The sequence below is a fragment of the Hyperoodon ampullatus genome, assembly GCF_949752795.1.
Source record: "Hyperoodon ampullatus genome assembly, chromosome: 14".
NCBI classification, from domain to species: domain Eukaryota; kingdom Metazoa; phylum Chordata; class Mammalia; order Artiodactyla; family Ziphiidae; genus Hyperoodon; species Hyperoodon ampullatus.
This window is the reverse complement of record NC_136927.1, coordinates 39,529,970-39,550,479: the sequence shown is the minus strand read 5'-3', so window position 1 is coordinate 39,550,479 and position 20,510 is coordinate 39,529,970. Positions and strand designations below refer to the sequence as shown.

At 42.1% G+C, this 20,510-nt stretch overlaps 1 protein-coding gene across 1 annotated transcript; it reads right to left on the bottom strand.

The window, feature by feature from the left end:
• Nucleotides 1-236: 236 nt before the first annotated feature.
• Nucleotides 237-20,459, bottom strand: DCTN5 (dynactin subunit 5; the record flags this gene model as incomplete). Its single annotated transcript, XM_079718762.1, has 6 exons — nt 237-334; nt 3,904-4,006; nt 7,778-7,889; nt 11,574-11,692; nt 19,566-19,634; nt 20,412-20,459. The coding sequence occupies 6 exons, from the start codon at nt 20,457-20,459 to the stop codon at nt 237-239; spliced, it is 549 nt and encodes a 182-aa protein (XP_079574888.1).
• Nucleotides 20,460-20,510: the final 51 nt, after the last annotated feature.

Sequence of the window (20,510 nt, the reverse complement as noted above, 5' to 3'; positions counted from 1 at the left end):
GTTTAAGCACAGCATTTGGAGACTCCTCTAGACGTTCTGTTATTAAGTCTTAAGAGCTTAGAGCCTGGGAGGATTGAGAAACTCTAAAGAATTAAACCAAAAAAAAAAAAAGAAAGAAAGAAAGAAAGAGGGTAGGAGGTGTCAAAGACACAAGAGCTCTTTGTAGATGCTGACTGGCTCACTTTGTCCCCAAGTTCATCTTAGAGCTCAAGCGAATTCAAGACAAGGCAGAGACATTAGACCTGTGTCAAGGGCAAAAACTTCTGGTAGTAGCTCTTCGTGACGTCAATCATCAGCTCCTGGGTACATTCTGGGAGCTCCCCTGAGAAGAGTCCTGAGGAAAAAAAGACCTGGTCAACCACGAGGAGCCGGAGGAGGCCCACATGCAGCCCTGACTTCTGCTGAAACCTCTAGAAGTCTCCTTTCTTTAGTCATGAATGTCTAAATACTAGGTTTTCCATCTTTGGTGCTAACAGAATATTTCCACTGACCATATCTCCAAGATGCTGTGAATATGTGTGTGTGTGAGAGAAACAACTAATACTTTCCCAAAGTGCAGAAATATATCCCAGGGACTTCCCTGGTGGCATAGTGGTTAAGAATCCGCCTGCCAATGCAGGGACATGGGTTCAAGCCCTGGTCTGGGAAGATCCCACATGCCACGGAGCAACTAAGCCCGTGCACCACAACTGCTGAGCCTGTGCTCTAGAGCCCGCGAGCCACAACTACTGAACCCGCGAGCCACAACTACTGAACCCACGAGCCACAACTGCTGAAGCCCACATGCCTAGAGCCTGTGCTCCACAAGAGAAGCCACCGCAATGAGAAGCCTGCGCACCGCAACGAAGAGTGGCCACCACTCGCCGCAGCTAGAGAAAGCCCGCGCACAGCCATGAAGACCCAATGCAGTCAAAAATAAAAAAGTAAAAAAAAATAAAAAAATTAAAAAAAGAGAGAAATATATTCCAGGTAAAAGAGGTTAGTACATCATGGCATAACCTGAAGAGTTAAGGCAAATCTGACTACATCAGACGTTGTTCCAGGCAAGGATTTGTCCATCCCCTGGATTCTGGGGTGACGCCTGCTGGGCAAGCCAAGGTGAGAGCTCTTGAGGGAAGAAACTGCCCTGCTATTCATACAATGAAACTGAATCCAAGGCCCGAACATGCTAGTTATATTCAAATCACAGATGGAAGTAGAACAAAAACACCCTATAGAAAGACAAAAGATGTGGGAATCCTATTCAAGAATTTCTAGGAAAGAGGCACTCTCACACACTCTGGGTGGACGTGTAAACTCATACAACCGTTTGAAGAGCAATTTAGGAATATCTAGCAAAACTTTTAAAAGTTCATGCTCTGTGACCTGATAATCCAACTTTTAAGAATTTATTCTACAGATAATCTTGCCCAATTGCACAATATATGTACAAAAGCACCAATGCAGCAGTTTCTAATCATGAAAAACCAGGTGCAACTTCTTTTGATCCATTATGCCAGAGGATGATTAGTTATACTGTGGGACATTTATGCAATGAAAACCATGAAACCATTAAAAGGCATGAGGTGAATCTCACCATACTGACAAGAAAAGATGCCCAAGATATACTGTTAAGGAAGCAAGTTTCCTAACAGCACAGAGTATGATTCTGTTTATATATGTAAAAACAGTTTCACATTATACACACAAATATATATATAAACACACATACCTATACACTCATATGCATATAAAAACACACACATATGCTCTTGTATATATACAAAGAGAAAATAGGATAGAAAAAATGGTCTTAAAAGATACACAATTCTCACAGGCACCTTTTACAAACTAGCAGCCCATGTTAGATTTCCAAATATATGTTTAGTCTGTACAGTATTTAATCTCCTAAAAAAATTAGTACTCAACAATTAAAAATTCAGAAATACCATAAAAATTCAGATTTTGAGCTCCTCATGAAACACCAGAAGTTCTCATGATATCATGCCTGTATTCTTAAACAGCTATGATAGGCTATTGCTTCAATCATTTACATGATCTGCCGGGCTCCTGTGGACATCTGAGTTTTTGGTCCCTAACCCAGATCCTTTCTGTACGGTTTGCCTTTCATTTTGACTCAGTTTCATGCTGTGGAGCCTTCCAAAAATATGCTAGTTTTCCTGCAACCCTATACCTCTTCATTAAAGGGGGAGATTGCCAACAGCAGTATCTAGATGGTTAGCATTTGTTTGTGAAATCACATAAAATAAACCTGGGAAGTACCCTATCAGTGCAAAAAGTACTGGACTCTAAATAAGGAGTTCTGGGAGTTCCCTGGTGGCCTAGTGGTTAGGATTCAGTGCTTTCACTGCCGTGGCCCAGGTTCAATCCCTGGATGGGGAACCGAGATCCCAAAAGCCGAGGGGCCAAAAAAAGAGAAATTTTTTAAAATAAATAAATAAATAAGGAGTCTTTAGTGCTTGTCAAAGCTTTCCCCCAACTAGCTCCGATACGTCGTACAACTCAACCTCTCTAGGCCTCAGTTTCCTCACCTATACAATGATCTCTAAGGTCCCAGGCAGAACCTCCACACACAGTGTTTATCTGGATTTCAAATATCTAGCAGTGCTTCCCTGCCATATGCCATCAGTGCTCAAAGACCATAAATTGGTTCTAAGGGCCTTGAATAAGTTAAAAGAGATTAAGATATTTCGTCAGCAATACACTTCTCATCTCAGCTCAGATGCTTGTCTCACAACTCCTAAAACAATCGCCAAGACTGTGCTGATCTAGCACTTGCTAAGAACTATTAAACTTTCTCCCAGTGGGAACTCATTACGGGGGAATTACTAAATAAAAGTCTCTTCCTCCTTTGCAAACAGAGGTGCATGAAAGAGCAGAATGGCCCATTTCCTCCCCAAAGAATCCTAGTGGATGATTCTGTACATCTTTGAAATTTGTATTGAGTGATCTAAGTAATGAGATTTTTAAAAATTGGAATAACAAATAAACCACCCAGTGGTTAGAGATCATATATTGTCAAATCTCTCTCTTCATATCATCTTCCATCTGTGAATCTGTGATGTGCCTTTGCATGCGTTACGTGATTTCCATTGCGTAAAACAACATGTAGAAGAAAAGAGACTGTCTTGAGGTGGGGGTTGGGGAATGTGAGGTTTTCTTCTTCTTGCTTTTCGGTGTTTTCCAAGCTCTCTAGGATGAGCATGGATTGCTTTTGTCTCGTCACATGTTTATAATTTGGAACTCTGAGCTCATGAGAGCTTTGCATACGGGCAAAGGTCAAGAGATAATGTATTTGCTTCTCTCAGGTGTCCTAGAGCTCTCACTGGTCTTAGAGCATGTTTTATGGTAACTTTTCAGTTAGGGCATTCCTGGGCAGGGCGGGAAGTACAAGTTCAAACCCCAACCAATGTGAAGGTAAGGCCATAGAATTCTTTGGACATACTTTTTATTTTTCCACCCAGAGCCCAGGCCAAGAGAGACATGCTTCCTCATACTTTTCCTGTGCTGGTGACAGATTTATCTAGTTATATTTTAGGTAGTATTTCTGAGTACTCTGTACCAGGAGAACGTTTTTTTTTTTTTTTTTTTTTTTTTTTGCGGTAGGCGGGCCTCTCACTGCTGTGGCCTCTCCCCTTGCGGAGCACAGGCTCCGGAGCACAGGCTCAGTGGCCATGGCTCACGGGCCCAGCCGCTCCGCGGCATGTGGGATCTTCCCAGACCGGGGCACGAACCCGTGTCCCCTGCATCGGCAGGCGGACTCTCAACCACTGCGCCACCAGGGAAGCCCCAGGAGAACGTTTAAGTTAGCTAGATCAACATACTGTTAGAGATAGAAATCACATGCATTACTTTTGTGAAAGAAAATAAACTTGAGTTTTAATAATCAACACCCAAGGTTACCTGGGCAGCCTGAGAAGACGGTGAATGGTGGGACCACAGTTTCTGGGGGTAATACTGTGTTGTCGAGAATTTTGCAACAGTCTTTCAACACACACCGGCGCCCCTGAAATTAAAATCTTGTTAATAGGAAATAGACCAGGAAATGGGAGTAAAAGTTGTCTTGTCTGCTGTGTGGAATATATTTGTATTTTCTCCATTCATGATATCATACAATAGTCATGGACAGTGACAAGAGGCTTGGCTACTATTCCCTACTGCAGGTGGTACGTGACAAGCAGGAGGTAAAAATGTGAGTGTGTACAAATTTGAGGTGGGGGTCATACACTAGGGACAGTTCAAGTTACCTTAGGCATTTCATACTACATGAAATTCAATCTTCAAGAATTCCGTTTACTTTTCTTTCTTCCTTTTTTTTATAATTTAATGGATATCTGTTGTTTTGCTTGTCCAACATCCACTTCCCCTTCTGCTGGTAACAGAAGCTATATTTTCCTTGGATACTGCCCCATCCCCATTTCAGTCCATGTGCTTCACCTCCCATCCCAAACTATGAACCCCAAGCCTGGCCACAGCCACTGGTTTAGGGAATCGGCATATGAGCCGATGATGAATCTCAACGTCAGGGCTTCTGCTGGGACTACTGGGAAAAGAAGCTCTTTACAATGGGGATTCTAGAGGACAGGACAGAATCCTGGACCAGCCACTGGTTTCCATGAGGAAAGGACCTGACTGAGAGCCTCCCAGAGGAAAACAAAAAAGGGAAGGGGATTAATTCTCATGACATCAACTGAACCCCCAGAGTCACTTATGTATGAAATTAGGATCTACTTCTGTACCCTTGGTTCATATTAGCCAGTACATTCGTTTTGAACCTACTAATGTAAGGTCTGTTTGTTCTTTTGCCAATTCCAACTGGAAAAGTCTTGGCAGATTCTTCTGGATATGGAAGTTATTAGTTCATTTGTTCTCCCATGGGTAAGTGGTACTTATTAGAAGGTTTAGGCTGGACATAATGTTTGACTTTATCCACTGTCATCAATTTTCAATTCTGCCATCACCCATAGCATTTTGGGGGCAAGAAATAAGGTCTGGGAGCTGCATCTCTTTCATGGCTTAAGGGAAAGGAGAGGCTTCTGTATACGGTTAAAGTTATGTCTCAGACAACTTGCTGAGTAAATGAAAGATTGCATTTACATCATCCGGGTCTATAAGTTTACTTGTGTTCTGGTCAGATGATCTGATAAAACATCCCCAGGTGGCTGAGGATGCGGAACACCCAACAAATACCAGGATAGTGCTAACCCATCTAGACCTTAGATTTTACCAAAGAATATGAAAGATACTTTGATTTGGTTGTGTTCAAATTTCCCCCCAGTATTAAATACCTAACTCTTATGTATGTCCAGGAACTCCTGGGTAGATTGCCAAATGAATTTTTTAAAAAGCTTATACCTCTAAGGTCTGAATTTCTTCAGTGGCTAACTAAGTTGTCTCCAGTTGGGTGGATAACAGCCAAGTTGGGCAACATCTTTACGTCAGAAGCAAGTTATGACTGCAGCTCATTTCTCCTTGGAAAGTTTTCTTCCATGAATTACCTATTATTGGCAACATCAAAAATCCGGCAGATGGCCAGCTCCCCTGGTGACTCCCAAATTAACTCAAAGATGTCCTATGACGCCTAAGCTCCTAATAACTCAGACTAAGCACATGGGGCACTGAGTAAAAGGAGACAATGTGCTGCGTATGGCAGGACACATTCACAGACAGGGACCTGCAGACACAGGGCCCTGGAAGAGAGGGACAGTGGAAATGAACCTTCTCACCGTATACTACCAGCCACCACACAGCCTGAGGGCACCTGCTTTCTAGAGTTGGCCATTCTGCCCACTCAGAGAACTGTGCTCAATTGGGTTTCAGAGAATTCTGGGTAAACTGATCAATTACATGGCAGAATAAAAAATGCAGGTACTTCTTAGGCATGAATGGCTTGGCAATAGCTGAGGAGATAAAAAGCTGAAACTACTTCTTTATTCTTTCCTGGAGAACTTTCCAAGAAGGAGTTAAGAACTACATGTTGCTAGTATTATAGCTACCCATATCTCCTTATGCAAGTTATTTAGCAAGTTACTTAAATCCTGTGAAATAGGATATGAAACCAAGCCCGTAGGGATGCTGTCAAGACTAGAGACAAAAGTAAAACTCATGGCATGGTAACAGTGCCTATTAATATTGCCTGTTAGGCTTTTCCTGAAGACATTTGGGCAATTCTGATTAACACCCACACCTTCACATATCCAAGCATAAGTTAGACTACCACATGAGATGCTACAGGAAGGATCCGTGTGTCATGAGGACAGTTGGACTCTAAATGAGTTCCTGCTAGCTCTGAGATTCTCAAAGGATCATTCTCCTGAGATTACTTGGGAATTTTTAAAGTCTCAGCAAATAAGTACTGTCAATACTGAACAATGACAATACCATGAATTGATGTTTTGAAAAGTGATACAAAAACCAGAGCACCTAACAAGAGGACTAGAATTCCCTAAGCTGTGGGAATAGCATTTGGATTTTAACTGTTCAGACATTTGGCTCTGGGGCTAAAGGACAAGGCTACTATGATGATGTCTTCACATTGCTGAGGAGAATATCAGAAAAACCCAGCTGTGGCTTGGAAAGCCAGCTTTGGTCAAACAGTCAGAGTGAGGGGAGAGGGATTTCTTCTCCCTTTTCTCAACGTCAGCCTGAACCACAGATGTTCTGTCTCTAATACATACTAAGGAACTCCCCTGGAGAAGAATATTTGGCAAAACAACGACTTCCCTTAATTCTGAGTAACAAGTCAAACTGGAATGTTTTTCTCAGCAGTGGGGTTCTCCATTGCACTGTCCACCTTTGCTGTGCCCTCATGGCTCCTGGAATGTGACTGCATGGCTTCTGCAGGTTTTCTGATACTTTAGGGTCCTGGTCTTATCCAGAGCAGAGAACTGACTCTAAATTAAGGGGAGTGGCCATTTAAATGCATGAAAGGGGTCTTGGCTTTTCCCAGAATCTGAAGGACAAACATAAAATGTAGGAAACATTTTCCCTGAAAATTTAGGCAGTTTGGCTCTGATCATTAACATTCTTACTCAGGATGGTCTCAGAAATCCTAACTGAAATCAACCTCTTCATCTATGAAATACCAAGAAATTCAGCCTTGGAAAGCCCAGGTTGGGTTAAACAAACTGATATCGAGGCACCTGTGGACCAGGGTCCTACAGGTTCTGCTGAGGGAGGGGCCCCCTCGCACCTGGCACACCCAGCACCCTGAACTACGTGCAGCTCCCTTAACGTCATGCCCGTTGGTGACTCTGACCCTTACACATGCCAATCTCTTCCCTGAAACACTCATTCTCCTCTGGTCTAGGAGCCAATTTTGATGTACCCTTCGATCCCCTCACCCCCACCAGGCTGTAAGATTCTTGAGGTGAAGCAACAGGTAGGCCACATAGCGGCATGGCTATTCATACCACTAGGGTTCAAATCCCGGCACTACAATTTACTAGCCTTGTCAAATCCCCTAATATCGAAGGTCTTCAGTCTCCTCACCTGAAAACAGGGATAATAACAGTACCTAGTACCCTTGGATGGTTGTGAGGATTAAATGAAATAATCAAAGGTAAGAATTTAACATCATATGGAAGAGGTTCCATAAAGGTTAGCCATGATTATTAATGCCTAGGAAAAACGCCAAATTCAGTAATAGTTCTGATAGACCAGTAGACCAGAAAGGACTTCTACCCTGCTTGATGACAGGAGCAGAAGCCCACTGATGTGAGGGATGCGAGCTAGAGAGAGAGTGAGGCTGCTCAGCCAGCCAAGTCACCATACTCACAATCACACAGTTCTTGCCAACGTGAACATAAGAGCCAATCTGAGCTGCGTTGACCACACAATCTTCCTCAATAAAGACATGGTCCCCAATATGTAGAGGAAAAAATGCAACGCTATAGAAGAAAAAGAAGATGAACAAAGAAAGGTCAAGGTGATGTACTTTTGGTCAAGGTTTATAGAACTAAAGATCGTAATCCCAACTCCATCGTCTTTTCTTAATAAGACTGTTCCTAGCAAGGAAAGAATCCTCAGGCTAAGGAATTCTATAATGTTGAAGAAAATGCATGTGACTACTAAATTGAAATCAGAAATATCAGACCAAGGAAATGTGAAAGGAAATAGCAAAACAGTAAGAGCAAAACCTTCAAAGCTGAAAAATCTGGCACCAAATAAAAACAAATGAATGTTTTGCTCATTCCTGCCTCCTTTGAAAATGCCCACAGATCACATTTTCATTAATCTGCTCTATAATCCTTCACGGGACTGATGTGAGGTTCATGGGATATAATTCCCAACATGCTAAAATTTTATATATTGACTGGTTTTATTGAGAGTCTACTATATGCCAGACTCTATGCTAGGAACTGGGGAATACAATGGTGAGCAAAACGGATGCAATCATGCCCACGGAGCTTACAAACAAGAGAAGAAAAGAGAGATTAAATAAATAATTAGTTACAACTGTGATAAGTGCTACAGAGGAAAAATAACACATTATGAGAGCATATAACTAAAAGACTTTACTCAGACTGGAGGTTAAGTAAAAGCTTAACTGAAAGTGACATTTAAGCCAGGGCTTAAGGAGTCAGTCGGCTATCTCCAGACTTGTGACATCATTCCCATTCTCCAGGACTCCTCAAATGTCATTGACAGTGGTCTGTGCTCATATTTACAAGAAATTTCGGTACCTTGGGATGTAAAATATTTGGACTAGAACTAATATAAAGCAGCTGGATGCTCACTGGCTCTTTCCAGTCCTCTGTTCTATTTTGTCAGGAATATTTTGTCAGAGATGATACCTGTCCTCCACAGACCTATATTTTATTTAAATCTTCCTTAATTCATTTGCATTTTTGGTCTGGACTCCTTGTGTGGCAATGGATTCCTTGATCTTATCATAGTCTACAACAGTACTATCAACTCCTTCATTTTAAATTAAAAACTCCAAACTTTATACTATTATCTGATCCTGGTATTGAGATATACAGGGGAGGAAACTGACATTCATCTTCTATTCATGTGTTGCTATTTACACTTTCGTATTTCTATATTTCTCATGTGGACTATTCTAATTTACACTTCCCTCCATTCACCAATAAACTTCTTATTCATTCTCAGTCCTCTTCCTGGACCATATCCAGCCCAATAATGCCTTTATCAGGAGGTGGAGTCAACAACTCTAGCAGAGCATCAGTCACTGTATGAAACCATGAAAGGGCGTCACAGGGTTTTCTGATTTCCACTCAATAATCCTTTTTTATAATTTTAAAAAATATTTATTAATTTTTTGGCTGCGCCGGGTCTTAGTTGCGGCACATGAGATCATTAGTTGCGGCATGTGGACTTCTTAGTTGCAGCATGCGGACTCCTCAGTTGCAGCATGCATGCAGGATCTAGTTCCCTGACCAGGGATCAAACCCGGGCCCCCTGCACTGGGAGCACAGAATCTTAACCCCCTGGACCACCAGGGAAGTCCCCTCCCCTCAACAGTCTTCTGAGGGACTTCCCTGGTGGTCCAGTGGTTAAGACTCTGCGCTTCCACTGAAGGGGGCCCAGGTTCGATCCCTGGTCAGGGAATTAAGATCCCACATGCCAGGCTTCCCTGGTGGCGCAGTGGTTGAGAGTCCGCCTGCCGATGCAGGGGATGCAAGTTTGTGCCCCAGTCTGGGAAGATCCTACATGCCGTGGAGCAGCTGGGCCCGTGGGCCATGGCCGCTAAGCCTGCGCATCCGGAGTCTGTGCTCCGCAACGGGAGAGGCCACAACAGTGAGAGGCCCACGTACCGCAAAAAAAAAAAAAAAAAAGATCCCACATGCCGCACAGCACGGCCAAAAAAAAAAAAAAAAGAAAAAAATAGCCTTCTGAGCTAATGAGCAAATGCTTTCATTTAAATTTCATATGATTTACAATGACTCCCTGCTCCAATTCCTGTACATAATGAAAGCCTGGAGCCCAACATCACTATGGGAAATGCAGGACGATTCCTGCATGATATACACCCAGGTATGGTAGTCTGAGTTAGCTGCCCTCTTCTCTGTTCCTCCCTAACCATGTTCATGCCCCAGTGACAGGAGTATCCCATTCTATAGTGGCTATCATGTTACAGCATCACATGCTATAGTAGCTTTCTGTTTATGTAATTATTTCTATCACTAGGTTGTTGGGGTTTTTTTGTTTTTTATTTTTTTGCAGTGCGCAGGCCTCTCACTGTTGTGGCCTCTCCCATTGCGGAGCACAGGCTCCGGACACGCAGGCTCAGCGGCCATGGCTCACGGGCCCAGCCGCTCCGCAGCATGTGGGATCTTCCCAGACTGGGGCATGAACCCGTGTTCCCTGCATCGGCAGGCGGACTCTCAACCACTGCGCCACCAGGAAAGCCCTGTTGTTGTTTTTTTAATTGAGGTATAGTTGATTTCCAATATATACGTTTCAGGTGTACAACATAGTGATTCACAATTTTTAAATGTTATGCTCCACTTATAGTTATTATAAAATATTAGCTATTATTCCCTGTGCTGTAAGATACATCCTTGTAGCTTATTTATTTTATATGTAGTAGTTTGTACCTCTTAATCCCCTACCCCTGTCTTGCCCCTCCTCCTTCCCACTGGTAACCACTAGTTCGGTATATCTGTGAGTCTGTTTCTTTTTTGTTACATTCACTAGTTTGTTTTACTTCTAACACTAGGTTTTGAGACCCTGTTTGATCCATCTTTATATGCCCAGCTTATAACCTAGTGACTGGCATAAGAAAAGCACTCAATCAATGCTTGTTGAATTCTTGGATGAAAAGCAGACGGTGCCATAGGTAGGAACCAGGAGGGCAAAGGGAGAGAGAGGCAAAGAGAATACCATCATATCAAGCATAGCGGTCGGTTTTCCTGCCCTGTCCATTCCCTTTCTTAGACAATCCTTATGCCCACTGAGAGATCAGTGGGCCTGACTTGACCCTGCTCTCTGGGTCAAAGCTGTTTTTAGACTGAGGGTGGGCACTTAACTCAAACTGAGCTAATTAGATTCTCTCTCCCAACATTTTGTTAACAGGACCTAAAATCTCTGGTTGGTATCCACTGGAAGCCTAAATGGAGAAGTGATGTAAAAAAACGGGCTGAGGCAGCAACGTTGGCTCCATGAGAAAAGCCGGAAGATATAGCTGTAAGAAAAAAGAGGGAAGCAGAAGTGTAGAGAGAAGAACAGTTAAGAAACATATAACCTTGGTAACAGAGCAGTAGCCAGACAGAATAGTAGTCTTGATTCTGGCTAGCTGTCCAGTTCCAGGTTCTAGTCCCTTGTGAAGCCTGACCCATTTTTCTACCCTTAAATTCCATCAAATATGCCTATGGCTGTTTAATCAGAACCCCCTTTGCTTTTGCCGGCTTAAGTGGATTGTTTCTGGCAACTTACCACCAACTAGACGAAGACAACCAACACCAGAGTTGTGTTCATTATGGTGAATTCTTACTTAGTGTCCCAAACGATACCGTAGACCTGCTCCTTCCCCCACAACTCAATGCATGGACAGTACCACCAGTAGCAGCATCTTGCCCAAGGCTGAATCAGGTCATTAAATTACATACCCTTTGCTGAATTTCTTGAATGGTGGCCTTATGACACTCCGACTTTTCACAACACAATGACGTCCAACTCTTACATTTGCCAGATCCCCTCGAATAATACAGTCATTCATCACAATGGTCTATAAAACAAAGCATATTTTAAAAAGCTACTAACATAGCCTAAAACATAATGAAAAAGAGTAGGAAACCAGACAGTTTGAGAGTTATGCTATACTCTACTGAATCACCTGTTCTGTCAAAAGGGATAACTTTTAAGGTAAAGAGAATTGCCCTCATAATACTGATTGCAGTTCAAGATGTTCCCAGTACCTCACAAGCTTTGCCCTTATTATCCCATGAATAGGACTCAATGGATGGACAAACATTTATTGAGAATACCTGTGGTAGGCCTGGTCTGTGCATCTCCTCAGATGCACTCGGTTCCACCTGCCCCCAAGCCTTGGCTGCTTGCTCAGTGAGAGTCCTGGCTGTTCTCACCTTTGTCTAATCTCCTAACACTACTATCTCCAACTTCATGCTCCAGAGGTGGACCCACAGAGGTTCTGCTTCCTCTCCCAATTTCTGGACCCAGATTATGTGCTACACTGCAAGGTGTGATATCTGGCTTCCCCAGAGGTTGCCAGGAGGGGCTGAATAACACAACCCAGAAACTGGGGGGAACTAATGCCCCATACTTGGTAAAGAGTAGGCATTCTTGGGCTTCCCTGGTGGCGCAGTGGTTGAGAGTCTGCCTGCCGATGCAGGCGACACGGGTTCGTGCCCCGGTCCGGGAAGATCCCACATGCCTCAGAGCGGCTGGGCCCGTGAGCCATGGCCGCTGAGCCTGCGCGTCCAGAGCCTGTGCTCAGCAACGGGAGAGGCCACAACAGTGAGAGGCCCGCGTACCGCAAAAAAAAAAAAAAAAAAAAAAAAAAAAAAAAGAGTAGGCATTCTTGAAATGTCTGCTGAATAAGTGAGGTTTAAAAAAAAAAGTGCACGTGGCTGGGGTTGTGGCTGGGAAAGTAAGCAAGGGACCAGATCATGAAGAATTACCTGTGCTGAGTACAGAAGTTCAGATGTTTTTCCCTAGCAGGTATAAGGAATCAATGAAAGATTCTAAGCAGAGGATTAACACAAGCGAAGCTTCATTTTAGAAATATTACTCTGGAAGCAGTCTGGAGCCTGAATGGAGGCAGGCAAGACTGGAGGGGAAGTGACCCTTCAGATGGGTCAAGGTGAAATGAGATGGTGGGCCTTACCTAAGGCAAAAGCGGTACATCAGGAAAAGAGAAATAAATCAGAGGCAGAGGAATCTGAGCAATCCTTTAGATCCAGCTACCAAGTTAGAGGAAGGAGAGGGGGACAGAGATCACATTAAGCAACACTGTGTAAACAGAATCAGCCAAATTCAGAAATTTGAAAATACTGCAGGACAGTGAGCCAGTTTCCTCAACATATAAATGACATGCGGAGAAAAACGAGGCAGGGAATAAGAATTGTTACAGATTCAAAGAGACTTAAGAGACACATCAACCAAACAGTAATGTGTACCTGACCTTGTTTGGATCCTGATTTGAACAAGCCAACTGTAAAAAGACATCTTAAGATAATGGAGGGACTTCCCTTGTGATGCAGTGGTAAGAATCCGTCTGCCAATGCAGAGGACATGGTTCAATCCCTGGTCCAGGAACATTCCACATGCTGTGGAGCAACTAAGCCCGTGCATTACAACTACTGAGCCTGCGCTCTAGAGCCTGTGTGCCACAACTACTGAGCCCATGTGCCACAACTACTGAAGCCCGCACGCCCTAGAGCCTGCATGCTGCAACTACTGAAGCCCGCGCACTCTAGGGCTCGTGTGCTGCAACTACTGAGCCTGCGTGCTGCAACCACTGAAGCCCACACGCTTAGAGTCTGTGCTCCGCAACAAGAGAAGCCACCGCAAAGAGAAGCCCACACACCACAATGAAGAGTAGCCCCCACTCGCCGCAACTAGAAAAAGCCCAGGCACAGCAATGAAGACCCAATGCAGCCAAAAAAAAAAAGATAATGGAAAGACTGAACATGGACTGAGGATTAGATTAGATGATATTAGGGAATAACTGGTTTTTTAAAAAATATATTATAATAATGGTCCGCTATACATTTTTTAAAGCCTTTAAATATTAGTGATATACACTGAAATATTTATGGGTGAAATAATATTATGCTTGCAATTTGCTTTAAAATATTCCACTCCAAAATTGGTTTGAACTTGGCAGGTGAGTATAGAGATGAAGCAAGAATGCCAGAATATTGCTAATTGTAGAAGCTGGTGAATGAGTATATAGGGATTCATTATATGTTCTCTCTACTTTTTTTTTTTTTTTTTTTTTTTGCGGTACGTGGGCCTCTCACTGTCGTGGCTTCTCCCGTTGCAGAGCACAGGCTCCGGACGCACAGGCTCAGCAGCCATGGCTCACGGGCCTAGCCGCTCCGCGGCATGTGGGATCTTCGCGGACCGGGGCACGAACCCGTGTCCCCTGCATTGGCAGGCGGACTCTCAACCACTGCGCCACCAGAGAAGCCCTGTTCTCTCTACTCTTAAATGTGTCCTAAGAGTTCCATAACAATACTGCTCATCTATAAAAAGTAATGAACTACTAATCCATGAATATATCCAACAACATGGATAAATCTCAAAAACATTATGCTGAGGGAAAGCTGACCGCCCCCCCCAAAAAGTACATGATTCCAATTACAGGAAACTTGAGAAAATGCAAAACTAACCTCTATTAGTTTTATATAGGTTACCTGGGCAAAGCTAGAAGAAGGCTTGACTGCAGAGGGACACAAGGAAACTAGGGTGATGGAAATATTTTATATCTTGACTGTGGTACTAGTTGCATAGATGTCCACATCAGCCAAACCTTTTCAAACTGCATATTTAAAATGGGTACACTTTATTGTATGTAATATACCTAAATAAAAATGATTTAAAAAAATAAATTTATTTATTTTGTTTTTGGCTGCGTTGGGTCTTTGTTGCTGTGTGTGGGCTTTTCTCTAGTTGCGGTGAGCGGGGGCTACTCTTCGTTGCAGTGCACGGGCTTCTCATTGCGGTGGCTTCTCCTGTTGCGGAGCACGGGCTCGGCTCTAGGCACATGGGCTCCAGTAGTTGTGGCTCGCGGGCTCTAGAAGTGCAGGCTCAGTAGTTGTGGCACACGGGCTTAGTTGCTCCACAGCCTGTGGGATCTTCTCGGACCAGGGCTCGAACCCGTGTCCCCTGCACTGGTAGGTGGATTCTTAACCACTGCGCCACCAGGGAAGTCCTAAAAATGATTTTTTTTAATGTTCCATTATAAAATATTTAAAAAGAAAAAAAAAAAGAAGAGATTTTATATGACTCGGTCATTGTTTAGATGTTGGGTGAGAGAAAAAGAATCTAGGACAGGGTGAGCAATTCTTGGGATTAGATGATAAATTCAGTTTTGAAATTCTGAGTTTGTGGAATCTGTGGGATGACCAACAGGCAGTTGTAAATAAAGGTCTGGGGCCCAAGACAGAATGTCAGTCTAGAGAAGTAGATGGGAACACCTCAAATATAGGTGAATTTAGATAAATCACTAGCCAGAACATGAGGCTCTGAGAAGATACTAAAAAAGAAATGGGCTCACACCTGGAAGAGTTTACCAATCTGACCCACATATGTTCAGTCTATAAAACCTCTATCGGTAAAAAGAAATTTTCACATCTGCTGATTGTAAAGTATTACAGGTCCTCTTGGTTTGTTTTTGTTTTTTTGGCTGTGCCATGCAGCTTGCGGGATCTTAGATCCCTGACCAGGGATTGAACCCAGGCCCCGGCAGTGAAAGTGCCGAGTCCTAACTACTGGAATGCCAGGGAATTCCTCTCTTGGTTTTTAAAAGCTATCTTCTTCAAGCTTAGAGAGATGTCTATTTCTAGTACATAATTCTTTCATCTGAGATCCTTAATTTACTTCAATCATTGTTTTTCAGCTTGTGTTTCCATCTACAATCAGAGAAAATGACTTATTTTTCTTTTGGAAGGAAACAGAATACCAAGAGTGCTGAGTATTTGGTAATGGCTGTTATTGTTTTATTGTATTCTAAGTAAAGATAACAATCTTAATCTAGAAATAAAGAAAATCCATACAAGTCCCTCAGTCAGCCTAAATTACATTCCCACTGAGGAAGCAAACACACAAAAAACATAAGAAGGAAACGATATCACAGATGGTCAAAGAAATTTAGCAAGCGGTATTCAAACCCTGGTTTCCTATCTCATAAAGAATGGAGCTAAAGAAGAGAAGTCAGATGAAAAATAGAGACAACAGGGTGTTAAAATGAAAGGAGGTGCCTAAAAAGACCTTTCAGGGAGAAAAACAGTATTAAAGCAGACTTCACCGAACTCAACAAGGACAAGGCAGAGGTGGCAAGTTGGGGGTCTGAGGGCTGTACCTAGAAATGGTTTTCTCTGGCCTCTGCAGCCATTTTTATCATTTAAATTAGATGCTATTATGTGAATACTAGGACACTTTACATTTAAAAAAAATCCAGATTTCCAGTTTCTTTTGAGAAAATCAGAAGCTCTGCAAGTACAGGTCTGCACTCCCACATGGCAACAATCAGCCCGAGCTTAGCTAGGTCCTGTATTCCCCAATTCACTAGGCCCCACCATTCTGGTTTACACCCAGTCCTCTTTGCTCATCTGATCCCTGTCTCTTCCTGCAGGCACTGTGACACACGATGGAAGAGCTCAGGAAAACAGAAATGTCAAAGTTCTGAAAGGGACAGGGACTGGAAACAAAAATGAATTGTTCATAATAACAAGAAGCTGGAAACAAAATAACTATCCACCCATAAGAGAGGGAATAAACCGAATTGTACACAGCAGTGAAAATGCATAAACCACAATGAATCTTAAAAACTAAGCTGAGAACAATGTTACTTACTAAATGTAATATATGTTTTCTATTGTCATTATTATAATAACTGAGGGTAAAAATAGTAAGTTACAGAAAACCAAGTAAAGCTGAACAATATATATTATTTAGAAATACACACGTATGTGGTAAAAATTTTGTTTTGAAAAATAAAGAATTTATGACAAAAAGTTCAGAATAGTGGTATCCTCTTAGAAGGAGGTAGAAAAAAGAAATGGGAGAGGAACTTCAGGCTGTACTGTATTATTATGCATTGATTATGTTCCAGTTCTTCAGTTGGGTGGTGGGTTCATGGTGTTGATTTAATTTTTATGCTTCATAACATATATATCTCATATCAGTCTTTTGTGTGCACCAAATATTGCCAAATAAAACGCCTTTCAAAAAAGAAACAGATGGCTTCCCTGGTGGCACAGTGGTTGAGAGTCTGCCTGCCGGTGCAGGGGACACGGGTTCGTGCCCCGGTCCGGGAAGATCCCACATGCCACGGAGCGGCTGGGCCCGTGAGCCATGGCCGCTGAGCCTGCACGTCCAGAGCCTGTGCTCTGCAATGGGAGAGTCCACGACAGTGAGAGGCCCCCGTACCGCAAAAAAAAATAAAATAAAATAAAAACTCTTGTGTATCAAAGAACATTATCAAGAAAGTAAAAAGACAATCTACAGAATGGTAGAAAATATTTGCAATCATAAATCTGATAAGGATTTAATACCCAGAATATAAAGAACTCCTACAATTCAACAACAAAGAGACAACAAGATTTTAAAATGGTCAAAGGACTGAATAGATATTTCTCCAAAGGTATGCAAATGGCCAATAAGATAAAAGATGTTCATCATCATTAGACATTAGGGAAATGCAAATAACACTACTATATATAAAAGATAAGTAATAAGAACCTACTGTATAGCACAGGGAACTCTATTCAGTGCTCTGTGATGACCTATATGGGAATGGAGTCTAGCAGAGAGTGGATATATGTATATGGATGGCTGATTCACTTTGCTGTACAGCAGAAACTAACACAACGTTGTAGATCAACGATACTCCAATAAAACATTAATTAAAAAAAAAAAAAATGAGGGGCTTCCCTGGTGGCACAGTGGTTAAGAATCCGCCTGCCAATGCAGGGGACACAGGTCTGAGCCCTGGTCCGGGAAGATCTCACATGCTGCGGAGGAACTAAGCCAGTGCACCACAACTACTGAACCTGAGCTCTAGAGCCCATGAGCCACAACTACTGAGCCCACATGCCACAACTACTGAAGCCCACACACCTACAGCCCATGCTCCACAACGAGAGGCCACCACAATGAGAAGCCCGTGCACCGCAATGAAGAGTAGCCCCCTCTCGCCACAACTAGAGAAAGCCCGCGCGCAGCAACAAAGACCCAACAGAGCCAAAAATAAAATAAATAAAGTAACTAATTAAGAAAAAAACACACAATGAAATACTGAATACCTTTCATATACACATCCAAAAAACAAAAAAAAACAGAAAATAACAAGTGTTCATGAGAAATTGGTACTCTCTTGCATTGTGGTGGGAACGTAAAATGGTGCAATTTGGCAGTTCTCCGCAAAGCTAAAAAATAGAACTGCCATATGACCCAGACACCCCCACCCCTAGGTACGTAATAAATAACTGAAAACAGAGCTCAAATATATCCTTGTATGCCAATGTTCATTGCAGCAATACTCACAATAGTGGAAAGGTAGAAGCAATCCAAGTGTCCATCAACAGATGAATAAATAAACAAAATGTACATATATACAATGGAATATTATTCAGTCATGAAAAGGAATAAAATTCTGATACGTGTGGATGAGCCTTGAAAACATTATGCTAAGTGCAATAAGCCAGCCCAAAGGACAAATCTTGAATGATTGTGCTTAACTGACGTATCTAGAATAGGCACATTCATAGAGACAGAAAGTAGATTGAGGTTACCAGGGTCTGGGAGGAAAGGGGATGAGAGTTATTCCTTAATGGGTTCAGAGTTTCCGTTTGAGTGATGAAAATGTTTTCGAAATAGATATAGTGGTGATGATTGAACAACACTGTGAATATAATTAATGTCAATGAACTGTATACTTAGAAGTGCTTAAAATGGCGAATTTTGTCATAAATACACACACACACACACACACACACACACAAATCTTCCCTACAAAATCACAGAAAATGTTTTGGAATTAGCTGAAGGATTTCAAAAAAAACTCCACATATTTGCTAATGAGTCAGATGGAGTTAACTGAATTTTCTAATTTTGTACTGAAACAGTGTATCTATAATTACTAATTACATCTAACTATCAAACTATATTTCTTTTCCATTAAATCTCATGGTATGATGGGTTAACAGACACAGTAATTGTGTCTCTACTGAAAATATCTGTGATCTTTGGATTACGGTGAGATTATTTTACCTCTAGAAGTTGCAGATTTAATATTTCAAGGAAAATTGAGTGTTCCTAATGGCAGGAAGAAACTATGGACTTCAGTGTTTGTCAAGCTCAAATATATCTTGATATTTTCTCTGGTTCTGAAGTGTTCTAATATTATCCCAGGTTTATGCTCATCTCTGTGCTATTTCAGTTTATTCAGACTACAAGATTCTGAGCCTTTCACATTCCATTTTTCAAATGCATTTCAGACTTTAGTTACTTTCCCAATTCTCAAATTAATTTTAAGTTTCAGTTAATAATGAATCATTAATTAGTAAACAGATAATTATATCAGTATCACTTTAGTTTCTACACTAAAATACTGTGTTGTCTATTTATGTTTTGTGTCCAGTAATACAGGACACACTACAATACTGTCTAATAATTTCAGTGCTAGGTGTCATTGTATTTTGTGCCTGGAATAACAGGAAAAAGGCTTTCTGTTGCCTCTTTTTATGGCATCTTTTTTGTATTCAATAAATCCAATTTGGAAAATTAAAAAAGAGAGAGAGAATTTTAGCATATATAGCAATAAATGGGAGACATTTCATCTGCCCTGCTAATGTGATAATCAGTGGAAAGAAAGCAAAAATATGCATCCCGGAGCTGGCTGTGTCCCTTACCTTGCCGTTGAGAACGATGTTCTGACTTCCACACAGTACAGACTGGCGACTAACTTTGTTCCCAGATGCCTGAAAGGAAACAGCAGAAAACAGAGGTGAGCAAACTGAGTGGGTTCTGGGCTACAGGTTTCCACCAAGAAAGCTCATACTGGAGAGAAAAGGACTTGCAATGGGGTGTCGTCTGCAATGGAATGAGTCAGGATATCAAAAAAGCAAGGATGAATTAGGAACTTAGGGACTCAAGGAACAGACCCAGAAATTGGATGTGGTACGTCTATAGCCTAGCGGCAGCAGAGACACAAATTCGTCTCTCATTTCTATACTTCGGTTTTACAGCCCTAAAAACAGGATAATGACTTTACCAATAGCATAGAGTTGTGAGAATTCAATGAAAAAATAAAGAGTAATGCTGACTGAGCACTAACCCGGTTTCGAACAATTTACATACATCTACATACAGTTTGTATTGACTATAAAGAACCTAACAACAACAACAAAAAGAACCTAACAGTCTTTAGCACGTAGTAATAAATTATGACACGTTAGTTAAAAAAAATTTTTTTTTTAAGGCCTGAAGCCCAGAGGTGTAATTATCAGGATGGATGAGACTTGTCCTGCTTTCTGGAAGGCGTTTTATCTCTACGAGGAAATCAGGAGTAAATTTTTAAAAGCCTAAACTGGCCATGCAAGGAATACATAAGAAAGCCAGACCATACATGAACTCTCACTGTGTAATCTCGGACTAAACGCCAAAGGGACCTGGGGTGGGGCAGGGATAGGATGGAGACGGCGGCCTCAGGGGATGCAGGCTTGGAGAGGGGAGGGCAGATGTCTGGACACGCGCACCGTCTCGATGTACTCGGACTTGTTGTAGAGAAGCTCGCCCAACTCCATGACCACCAACGCCTCTGCACAACTCCGACTCCTGTCAAAGCCTGTCCGCCT